Source organism: Rhinatrema bivittatum, chromosome 4, assembly GCF_901001135.1.
Source record: "Rhinatrema bivittatum chromosome 4, aRhiBiv1.1, whole genome shotgun sequence".
Taxonomy (NCBI): Eukaryota; Metazoa; Chordata; class Amphibia; order Gymnophiona; family Rhinatrematidae; genus Rhinatrema; species Rhinatrema bivittatum.
Genome location: NC_042618.1, coordinates 42,490,091 through 42,502,613, shown reverse-complemented (window position 1 = coordinate 42,502,613; position 12,523 = coordinate 42,490,091). Strand labels below are relative to the sequence as shown.

At 43.2% G+C, this 12,523-nt stretch overlaps 1 protein-coding gene across 4 annotated transcripts in view; it reads left to right on the top strand.

Annotated features, from left to right (window-relative positions):
• Positions 1 to 12,523, top strand: part of PPP1R13B (protein phosphatase 1 regulatory subunit 13B) — a 200,771-nt gene that overhangs the window by 145,103 nt on the left and 43,145 nt on the right. For all 4 annotated transcript variants that reach the window (XM_029598045.1, XM_029598044.1, XM_029598043.1 and 1 more), the window contains one exon: positions 10,074 to 10,270. In XM_029598045.1, the coding sequence (XP_029453905.1) occupies positions 10,074 to 10,270 (197 nt within the window). The remainder of the gene's footprint in view (positions 1 to 10,073; positions 10,271 to 12,523) is intronic.

Sequence of the window (12,523 nt, the reverse complement as noted above, 5' to 3'; positions counted from 1 at the left end):
TGACGCTCAGTGCAAAAGACTGAAAAGCTCCCATCTCACTGCTGCACTGCTGTCTGCATTTTAATATTGTTGTGTTCTTAGTTAATTTAGGTTGCTAAGGAAGCAGGTATGTGTAAACTAGAGTTCTTTATATTTATATGGTGTATCTAATGTTAATTGGCAAAGGCTTGCAAGGGAACAATTCATCTATTGAAAAGGGCTGGGTCATTCCCTTGTTTAGATAAATCCCTGATTGATTTTTGGTGTGAAAATGTCTCTTGCCATCTTAAATGGGATAAGTCTATAAATCAAAGAATCTGCTTAGAGGTGGGATGGGGGCAGGGCGAGCAGAAGAAAGACAGACTCAGAAAACTACAAATACATTATCCTAATGCAGTACTTAAACTGCATTAATAGGAAACTTCTGTTGCAGGTCTGCAGGCAAGGAATCTATAAAGACATCCCAAACTTTAGAAAATCTATGGACAAAAGATATGGGTTTAGTAAACAAAGTTTGATATTCTAAACACAAAAGAATAATCATTTCAGCTTGCCATATTGACTTGGTAGGAGACTCCTCTCTTAACCACTTTAACAGTGTACATCTTTTAGCAATCAAACATTTATTTATAAATAGTTAAATTTACCACAATGTGAGAGTTATGAATCTTGATTCAAAATGCAAAACGAAGGTAAGACAGAAATATGAATCCTTAACAAAATAGATATATATAGTGGGGAAAAAAAGAATACGATTAAAAATTCTTAGCTGTTCTCTGAGGACAAACTGGATGGCAGTTCTCACACATGGGTGACATCATTCAATGGAGCCCGGCATAGAAAACTTACATCATCTCTGAGCATGCTCCGGTATGCAATATACCATGTGTCCATTTGGGGTCCCCTCAGTCTCACAGTGAAGTTAATATCTCGACTTTTTCTTCTTAATGGGAGTTATTTTTCTCTAATTTTTGCAATATTATGCGCTTTGGGATCACACAGTTGATGTGGGTTCCCCCTGATTCCTCCCCTCTGTTGTCTCAGGTTTTTCGATGTGTCGGTTAATTTTCTTTCGTAGTCTATCTCCCTGGGTGGCGGTGCGCCCTGTCTCTGCCAACCCTCAATGATTGCGGCTATTGATTTCGACATTGCATCCTTTTTTTTTTTTTCTCGTAATGACATGTCATTGACTGGATTCAAGCGATACCTTCAGTGCGTGAGGACTGTATCAGTCACAGATCCCCATGATGGATGTATCCTCTGCCTGGGGACATTGCATGACATCCGGGGTTGCAACCAGTGTGCATAGATGACCCCAAAAGGATACCAGACCCTATTAGACAAGATAGAACAGCTGTTCGGGCCCAGGAAGACCCAATCCATTGACATCTATATTGGAGGCATTGACGGCATCAGCATCAAAGAATCTGAGAGCTGCATCTATGGCCATCGGCGGAGCCATCTGCCCCATCAGCATCGAGGCTTCCAGGGATACTGGAGATGGGCCATCGCCCACCTCTTCCAGGTCAAAAACATGTGGTTCGTGGTCTTCAGCTTGGCACTGAGGAAGGACAGATCTGAGCATCAAAGGAAGCCGGGTGTTCGGCCCGGGGATGCAGTAGCCTCGGCTGTGATGACCCTGAAGCAACCCCTTGGTGAGGAATGCCCAGACCTCCACAGTTCCCAGGGTTTCGCTACAACCTCCACCAATCTCGGTGTCTACCACCGATCATCCTCTCAGTTCTGAAGTGGATCTGGCTATGCCTCCTGTATCCCAATGAATCTTGATGTCGCAATCTTTGAGGAAGAGATGGAGAGGTGCATGTAGCAGACAGTGGAGCAGGCACTGCAGGGCCTCTGCATCAGGGCACCAATGGCACTGGGTCCAGCACCGTCCCTCCTCAAGCCACAGCTCGAATCCCTGCTCGCACTCATCGGAGTGCTACTGACACCTTCATCAGTGTCTGTGCCCGGGGCATCGAGGCCACCACCGACTGGGAGGAAGCTTCCCAGATAATCGTGCCGGCCTCAGGGTCCAGGCCCAGCCAGCCAGCCGAGTTGATACTCATACCACTTACCAAGGACCGAGCATCTCAGGATCCAAGGATGACACTGGGGGGAAGGCTCTTCAGGTGTTTTGGATCCTGACACATCGGAAAGCCTTCCCTCTGACCCATCTCTTCCCAATGACAGTAGGAAGTCTCCTCCGGAAGATCTCTCCTTCACAGGCATTGTCAGGTTGATGGCGGAAACCTTCCCCTTTACTTTACATACAGAGGAGAATACCCAGCACAAAATGCTCGATATTCTCCAGTACGTGGAGCCTTGAGTACGTACCAGTACTCAAGATCCTTTTGGAGTTGCTGATGAGGATGTGGAAAAACCCCCTCTCTGTGACTCCCATGAATAGGATGGCAGACGCAAAATATTTCATCCAAAAAGCTCCCAGATTTGAGAAGCGGCAGCTGCCACACCAATTGATCATGTTTGAATCCACTCAAGACGACCAAAGACCTTCAGACCCATCCCTCGACATCCCTGGGGAATGATCAGAGGGCCATGGATGCTTTTGGGAGAAGTATGTTTCTGGTAGCTATGCTCATTGTCCACATAGCAGTCTACCAGCTCTTCATGGGCCAGTATATGTGGGACATCCTGAAGCATATGCAGGAGGTGACTGAGTAGCTGCCTCAACAGTAGCAGGACACCCTGAGTCATTGGTGCAGAAGGGTCTAGAGTGCAGAAAACATGGGATCCGCTCAATCTATGATGTTTTCGAGACACCATCACGGGTCTCTGCCACAGGGATTGGTGCCCAAAGACTCGCCTGGATGAGGGCCTCTGATCCCTATCAGGAAGTGCACAAACAACTCGCTGATGTGCCATACACAGGAAAGAATCTCTTCAGAGATAAGGTGAAGGATGCAGTGGCCCAAATTCATGATCACTATGCAACACTCAAACAGCTCTCCGCTGGTACTCTGGACCCATCCTCATTCAGGAGGCCTTCGAGATCTGGCCCTGAAAGTCTTTCTTCTGCCTGAGGTAATACTATTCTCCACCATCTCTGTCCAGTCCCAGCAGCAGGCCCCTTATAGCTGTCCAAGGCAACAGAGGGCTTCAAAGGCCCAGCTGGTGCCTTAGTCAACTCTGGGAATGGGATTTTGACTAGATCGAAGGGAGCCATAGCCAAGACCCTCATACATGTGGCAACCAGCCTTTGGGTTGGGGACAGGCTGCAGTTCTACATGAACTAGTGGCCTTATATAACCTCGGACCAGTTGATCCTCACCATCATTCACAGAAGGTACAAATTAAATTTATTGAGTGCCCCACCAAATTGCCCTCTGCGTCAATTGTGGAAACTGATAGGATAACAGGAAGTGTTGCTTTGGAGCTCTCGTCTCTCTTAATGGCCAGAGTGGTCAAGCCGTTCCACCAGGGCAGAGAGAAGGGGAGATTCTACTCCCGGTACTTCCTGATTCCAAAGAAAACAGGGGGACTCTGTCCCATCTTAGATCTAAGGGCCCTGAACAAGTTTCTGAAAAGAGAAAAGTTCAATATCATTTCCCTGGGCACCTTGATCTCTTTCCTGAAAAAAGGGGACTGGCTATGCTCCCTCGATTTAAAGGAAGCATATATTCACATTGAGATCTTCCCAAGCCACCGGATTCATGGTGGGAAAACAGCACTTCCAGTACTGCATTCCATTCTGCTGTTTGGGCTAGTATCTGCCCCAAGTGTCTTTACAAAATGCCTGGCTGTGGTGGCAACACATCTTTGCAGACTGGGAGCTCATGTATTCCCCTATCTGGACAATTGACTGGTCAAAAGAATTGCTCGGGCATGGGCCAAAGGGTCCATGTGCTCAACCATCTGGGTGGTGGAGTCGCTAGGGTTCATCATCAACTACCCCAAGTCCCATCTCTGCCCATCACCTTGATTAGACTTCATCAGAGCCCTGCTAAACACAATTCAGGCCAAGGCCTTCTTACTGCAGCAATGGGCCAGCACACTGATGACCATTGCAGCTGAGATTCAACAGATCCAGCAGAGATCAACATGGGACATGTTGAGGCTGTTGGGCCACATGGCCGCCACAGTACACCTTACTCCCTTGGCACACATGCATATGCAAAGCACCCAGTGGACCTTTCGATGCCAGTGACTTCAGGCCACTCAGATCTACAGGACTGCCTGAGTCATTCTGTCCTTCCAGGACTCCTTGTCCTAGTGGCAGGTTCAAATTGTCCTCACCACGAATGTGTCCACCCTAGGCTGGGGAGCCTATGTGTGTAGGTGGACTCAGCCCCCTGGAACTCTGGTCCGCCTAGGAATGTCTTTGTCAAATCAACTTCCTGGAGCTCAGGGCGATCAGGTACGCGTTGTGGGCTTTTAGAGATGGGCTGTCCAACCAAAGTTTGTTGATCCAGACAGACAACCATATGGTGATGTATTATGTCAACAAGCAGGGAGGTACAGTTTCTTACTTCCTGTGTCAAGAGGTGGTCCAGATATGGGCCTGGGCCTTTCTTCCATGGGATGGGGATCAGAGCAGTATATCTGGCCAGTACAGAGAATGGGATAGCAGACAAATTGAATCACTCCTTCAGACCCCCGTGAATAGTCTCTGGATCATGGGATAGCGAATTGGATCTTCCGCCTGTGGGTCAGCCCAGAAGTGGACTTCTTCATTGTTCCTTAGCACAGGAAGGTTCCTCAGTTCTGTTCCATGTACAGGACACATGGTAAGCTAGCCTCAGATGCCTTTGCCCTTCATTAGGGCCAAGGTCTCCTGTACATGTATCCTCCAGTTCTGCTTGTGGTGAGGACTTTATTGAAGCTCAGGGAGGACAAAGGGATTATAATCTCATAACCTCCCATTGGCCAAGACAGATCTGGTTTCCACTCCTTTGGGAGTTGTCCATCCAGAAATCGATCAGACTGATCTAGATCTCATCACCCAGATCAGGACAGGTTGCAATATCCCAACTTTCATGCCCCTTTGCTCACAGCTTGGACATTGAAAGATTGATTCTACAACCCCTCAATCTCTTGGACAATGTGTCTTTTGACCTTGTGTCTTCTAGAAAGCCTTCCACCAGAAAGTCTTATGAACTGATATGGAGAAGGTTTTCATGTGGTGTGAGCAAAAGGCCATAGCCCCTTTCTCTTGCTCAACACAAAAACTGCTTGACTACCTTCTACACCACTCCGAAGCTGGACTCAAGACCTCCATTAGAGTTCATTTGAGTTCACTTAGCGCATATTGCCATGGAGAAGAGGGTAAACCCATCTCTGTTCAGCCTATAGTTGTATGTTTTGTGTAGGGCTATTTCAGTTGAAGTCTCCCCCATGGCCTCTTGCTGTGTTCTGGGACCTCAGTGTGATTTTGGCTCTGCTGATGAAAGCTCATTTTGAGCCATTGTACTCCTGTGATGTGAAGTACCTGCCCTGGAAGGTCATGTTTTTAGTGGTGGTCACTTCAGCATGCAGGGTCCGTGAGCTCAGGGCCTTAGTGACTTATCCATCTTAATTGATAGGGTGCATGTGCAAGACCACCCTAAGTTCCAGCCTAAGGTGGTGTTGGACTTCCATCTTAACCAGTTCAACATCCTGCCAACATTTTTTACCATTCACACCAAGGTGAACAAGCCTTTCACAGTTTGGACTGCAAGAGAGCCTTAGCCTCCTATCTGGAGCAGACAGAAGCCCACCCAGCTTTTTGTTTCTTTTGAGCAGAACAGGCTGGAGATTGCTATTGCCAAGCAGATGCTTTCCAGTTGGCTAGCACACTGCATCTCCTTCAGTTATGCCCAGTCCATATTGCATCTTGAGGGCCATGTCAAAGCTCACACTGTTCTAGCCATGGCAGCGTCAGTGGCCCATTTGCAAGCAGTCCCTATGGAGGAGATATGCAGAGCTGCAACATGGAGTTCCATCCAGTCATTCACATCACATTACTGTTTGAATAGAGATGGCTGACGCAACAGCAGGTTTGGCAAAGCTGTTCTTTGGAACTTGTTTGAGGTTTAGATCTCAACTCTTTTCCTACCTAGGACCCATTATTTCTGTTCAGGTTGCCTCCCTCCTGTTACCAACAAAATGTTGTTGTTGCTGCTGTTGTGCCCATTAGCATCTGTTTTTGTTGGCCCTTTTTTTTTTTGTTGAGGCCACCTGAGGCTAGGGATTCACCCTTGTATGAAGACTGCCATCCTGTTTGTCCTCAGAGAAAGCAGAGTTGCTTACCTGTAACAGGTGTTCTCCAAGGACTGCAGGATGTCAGTCCTCACGAGAACTGCCTGCCTTTCCCCATGAAGTTGGGTCTCCACTTCATGGGCGGTGGTCTTTATTATTTTAGTCTTAATTCTATGTTATAAGACAGAGGGGGACCCCCCACGTGGACGCATGATATATCGCATGCCGGAGAAATCTCAAAGAGACTCTGTCAAAATTCTAGAAACTTTGACATAAATTTTCCATGCCAGCCTCCATCAGATATCACCCATATATAAGGACTTGAGATCCTGCTATTCTCAGAGAACACCTGTTACAAGTAAGCAACTCTGCTTTCTCTGAGCAATACATACTCTAGTTCTAGATGTTGCAGAATTACAAACATGGTATCCTCAGTGATATCCATGCCTATATCTTTGCTCCAGAAATCTGTCAAAGAATGCAGAAAAGTATAAGAATAAAGGGAATGCAAAAATTAAGAGTAATGTAATCCGCTTTGAAGTGCTGAAAAAAGTATGAAAAGCAGAATATAAAAATCTAAATAAGTATAGCGTGTACTTATTCTGCTTATATAGATGCATTAAATGTTGCAAGGGACCAGGTCTATACCTACATGTTATACATTGAAATATTGATCTAATAAGACTTCTGATCTGTAAGTAGGTCATATAATATGTGTTCCTAAACCCCATATATGAAATACAATTACCTATCTTTTCTTTTTATCAAACATGCGCACTTAGAATTACCTATTATTTATTCTCTCAAATAGTAGGACTAGGGGACACTTCATGAAACTAATGGGTAGCAGATTTTAAACAAATTTGGAGAAAGTATTTTTTCACTTTACATAATTTAATGAATGAAATTTATTGCCAGAGGATGTGGTCAAGGCATGTAGATTAGCTGAGCTTTAGGGATTTGGCAAATTCCTGGAAGAAAAGTCCATAAACAATTATTAGTGAAGTGTACTTGGCGAAAGCCACCACTTATTCCTGGGCATGGGCAACAAGCAACGAATCTACTCTTTGGGATCTGCCAGTTACTTCCTAGAGATCCAGACTGGCCTCTATTGGAGACAGAATGCTGTGCTCCATGAATCCGGCATAGCATATCTTTTATTTTTAAACGTTCCTTGTTTGTTGGAAGAAAAATGGTAACATCTGTATTAAACTATATGCAAACTATACTCAAACCAGTGAACTGTGAATGTGGCCTATGAATTTGCCATAACAGGATGAGCTAGGCAAGCAATTATTTCATTCTGCAGTTATATCAAACAGCTCATGGTTCCTAGGCAAGCTGGGCTGAGCTCCCTATGTATCAGAGAGAGGCCCAACCTGAGGAAGAATTGACTTTGACACGCCTGAACTAAAGTGCCTTCATTGTCTCGGGTACAGACTTAGGGCCAGATTTACTAAGCATTTTTCCCATAGACGCAGAATGGGAGAAAAGCCTTAGTAAATCAGGCCCTTAGTTTGTAATCCTACTGGGGATATGGAAATACCTGCAGTACATGAATGTAATCCAGTTTGAAATGTCATGAAAGGCGAAATATGAATTAAAAAAAAAATCCCAGAGGAGCTATATATATCTGCTCTCGTTGCTTGTCTTTCAGCATACTCATTAGTAGTTACAAAGATACTCGGGGATATGATGATCTCTATCCCCTGCAAGTTCTCAAAACACAATAAGAACACTAATCTTATTTAGGAAGGAACACATTTCTTAACTGGAATACCCCACCATAAACCCAGGGTAGCCGTAGGCTTGATCTGGGTACCCCATATGTATTACAGCTATTAAATGAGAATATAAATATAGAGCCTCTAGGACTTCTTGAAACTTTGTTAAAACCTTGTTAAAAAGAACCTGGGTGGTGATGTAGAGATGGATCCGATCGTCTTAGTATAGTCCCAAGGAATTGGCAGATGTTCACCTTAATTTAGGTTGTAATTTGCCTTTCTTACATTCAAGGGATAACTTATAGCGGCTAACCTAATTATATTCTACAATTTCCATAGAAATATTCTTTTTATTTATTTATTTTTTAAATTTGATTTGTATTCTGCTTTTCAGCGCTTCAAAGTGGATTACATTCAGGTACTCTGGGTAAACAAATATCATACACATCTAATAAGCATGCATAGCCAGATAATGGCAATTTTGTTAACAAACAAATCTTATAAAACACCATAGCTAATCCATGCAATGGATCTAGTCAGGGTAAATCATACATATAATTAAAATGAGCAAAATTAAGATTCAAACCTTGCCTTTGTAAAATACACTGCTGCCTATTCTGCCACAATCCTTTGCTGTTTACCTTTGATTCCATGATTCCACAACTTTAAATCCTCTCAGCACTAAAGTATCTTTGATCAGAATATTACTGTTTGCCAGTCTTGCAATCGGGCTACCAACATTCTTAAGTTTTAATCTACTGTGTGCATGAAAGGTCATTAATGACATTCCTGCAAACATAAATTTGTGTATCTGAGTGCTCCAATTAGTCCAGCTGCTGTGTCATGGAAGGAATGAGTTGATGCCCCAGCATTTTACACTTGCCCACCAACTTTGAAATCTTTTGCTGTGGGAGCCTTGAGCACAAACCAGCACTTTTGCCTATCTAAAATATGAAGTTTCCCACGTGATTCAGACGTCTTTTGCTGTGGGGCAAGCATGGGGAAACATTTATGGCAGAAGATTAGGTCTCGCAGCATTGGTTCACATGTGGTGGTCCTGGGTACATCTACTATAATTATTAGATTTCCATTAATCCAGTTTTTGAATTGTTATTGGTCAACCAGTTTGGATTGGTCAGCTAGACTATTCTGTAACCCTAGGAATTCTGTCCACACATTCCTGATAGGGCAGGAGATTTGGACTGTCCATTCTCCGTGGTCATTTTGAGAGGTAGAGCCCAGCTTGCTTGCTCATTCCCTCCGAAGGCCCATTTTAAAGGTTTCAAAGTTGTCTTTGTTAGGAAAAATCCACTGTGTTTTGTGATTCTTATTGTGTTTTTCCCTTCTTTTTGTTAGACAACCCTTAGTTAGGGCAATCCCATACATGTGTAGAAAAGATGTCTATGGAAGTTTGTTCACTTTGGTGCCACATGTGACTTGATTGGTGAACAGCCAAGAATAACTAGCCTTTCCCAGATGGACATCTGAAACCGGCTCGAATTTAGGCATAGGCAACGTAAGCAACTTCCTAGGTGCCAAATTTTGAAGTCACCAAATATCCAGGTCAAAAGAAGAGCCTGCTTCTGCCTGCTTGAGGACCACGTGCTGCTGGAGTTGTGGCACTCTACCTATGGGCACCAAAAGCTTAAATCCAGCCCTAATCTGAAGTATTATACAGCACCTAGAATTCTTTCAAAACATCTGTCACGGGCAGGGTAGTTTCTTCCAGTGTTTTATACCTCCGAGCATACATAATGGAGAATGGCACAACAGTTAAAAGGTGCACAGATTTTCAGTATTCGAACTTCAGAATTATAAGGCACTAAGTATACTGATTATAGTTCAGTACTGATGTCACAGTGTATGGTGACATCATTTATGTGTATGTGATTGTGTATTATAGAGCTGTCCTGGCCATTGTATAGTTAGCAGGTCCTGTGAAAGATGCCTCTTCATTAGAAAGTGGGCAGCCACTTAGAAGTCCTACTGTCTGAACTGCGCAGAATGAATTCCTTATTGAACAAGACATCTCTCACAGGATCTGTCAACTTATATTGAAAACCAAAAAAGACATTTACTTTGCTTTACTAAATTATCAATAATAGTGTGCAGTTAAAAGCTTGTATTTTTGGCAGACATTGCTGTTTACATTAATAGTTTTGTGAATTACAGCGACAGAAATTGAGCACATCAGTGACCTGTTTCAGGAAAAGCAGCAGGAACTCCAAGCTGCAGTGTTAAAAGTGGATCAACTGACTCAGCAGTTAGAGGACTTAAGGAAAGGGAAGCTGAATGGGTTCCAGTCTTATAATGGACAGATAACAGGACCTGCAGCATTGGAACTGAAAAAATTATACCAAGAGCTACAGGTAAACCATTAACAAAGGCATTTGGTAAAACACTTCAGGCTAGCAAACTATTTCCAGTTCCTTGGTGCAGATGGTTGGTGTGGGCTTTGCTGGTATTGTTATATTCCAGCCTAGTTTGACCCCAAAGCAGTACGAAAGGTGAAAGATTGCTGAAATACCAAGCTTGTGGCCTTTGGTATTAGTTTTGAGCTGTGAACATTATGTTGCATCGTCAAGTTGAAGAAAATTATCCACCATGAAGAGGGAAACATTTACCTCGATAGATTACTTTCATTGGTTTTGTATCATTTTCAGTGAGCACCTATTTTATGGGACATAATTTCTTAATTATCAAAAATATGCTTGCTGGAAATAATGTGGATTAGTAGAACAGCAAATGGAACCATCACGTTACCATATGTTGATTTTTTTCAAAATAAGTAGTAGAATCTCTTGGCTAAATATTTTGCATCTGCTTAAAAAAAAACCCCCAACAACTTTCTTCTGCAAATAGTTATGTTAGGCCACAAATTAATTTAGTGAATTTTCTCAAGTTTGAAGTCAGTGAGTATGTGTGAGATGAATCTGCATACACTGGGTCTCTGCTGCATGCAGATTCATCTCATGCATATTTATTGTGGCAGTCCTAAAAATGTGGCTGGCAGCTGCTGGGCCAACATAACAGATTTGGTCAGCCCTGATCTGGAAATACTGTGTGTATGTGATTACACAGTGTAATCTGCAGAGTCCTCATTTAGTAAGGCCTCTCTCTCCTGGAACAGACTCAGGATGGAGCAGTTGCAGATACCTTTGCTGAGCTTCTGTATCGGAGGAATGTTCTTTATATCCAGAAGGGGTTTTGGGGGGGGGGGGGGGTGTTTAATAGAATTTTTTTGTTTAAACATGATTGTGTAAAACTGAGGTTTTGGCCATTGAATAAGGAGATTATTTGCACTTGTGAAGAAAAATTTTTTTTAGCAAACAACCATTTACTTCCAAATATCAAAGCGAAGCACTAATCAAGTGGTAAAGCAAAACAATATAGATTTTAATTTTTTCCTTCAAGTAGTGGAATTAACTTTTATCTAAAAGTGAAGGAAAGAGCATCTTTATTGGAATTTGTAGGGATTCCCCTTTAAGGAATAGAAAATATATTCTATGTTCTGAATTTTATAATTCTCATCTGTTAAAGATTTAACATTCTAATGTGTATGGGTAAGGGGACAGCTGGGCACCTAATTTCCAAGAAAAGGAAAGGTTGTTCTAGCCAAAATTAAGCAACCAGAGTTCCATGTATTAACAAAAGTAGGCTGTGGTGGTTTGGTTATATATCTTGACTTTAGGCATAATGTTCATATTGTGCCAGGCCTTTTTTGTAATTTATTTCTAAACTGTATGTTGTACAAAGCCTCTTACCCTCATACCATTTATAAGCTAATTGGAAGGATTGCTTTATAAAAATACAACCATGATGGTAAAAACCCAATTGCCTCCAAAACCATTGGAATTTTCAATAGATTAAATTCCTGTTTCGAATGGTCAAAAAACAGAGGCCTATCACACACAAGGTCTCTGTCACAAGTCTGATTTTACATTCCATGTGGGTATCTCAAGGTTTATTGTGCCAAATAAGCCATATATGTCTCTTCGTGATCTTTGTGCATGGAAACATTTAGTTTAACTTTCATTAAGTCCTTACTGGATTTGTTTGTTGTTTAGTCTAAAATTGTATTTAAAATAAAAACAGGCATTCTTTTACCTTTCCTGTTCTATCTCATCACAACGCCATGGCAGGTGTCTAAAATTCTTGGGTCCTTCCCCCAAATATCTTTCATAATGAAGCCGTCATGTACAGCAGTGATCTTTATGGGGGTTTATTTTGACAACCCCCCCCCCCCCAAAAAAAAAAACCCAAACCAAACTTCAGCATGAGAGCCATGATCTGCAGCAGGCATCCTGGGAAAGGGAAATCCCCCTCCAATGAAATGGCCAGCCAGGGGAGGTCCCTTACCAATGGTGCAACTGGCCCTGCTGCTCAGGTGCACTCAGAATGACTTGTGAAATGTACAATTGTCTGCTCCACCCCCTCCCCAGCCTGTCTCCCTCCAGCACTCTTCTCAATTCTTCACTCCCACCTGCTTCTCCCTCCAGTCAGCCTCCATCATCCTGTCCCCATCCTCATCTTCTCCAAACTGGCTCTCCCACCGGTTTGTTAATCCTCATCTCACTTTTCTCTACAGACTTGGTGCCAGTGCCACCTCCCGAGCAGCTGCT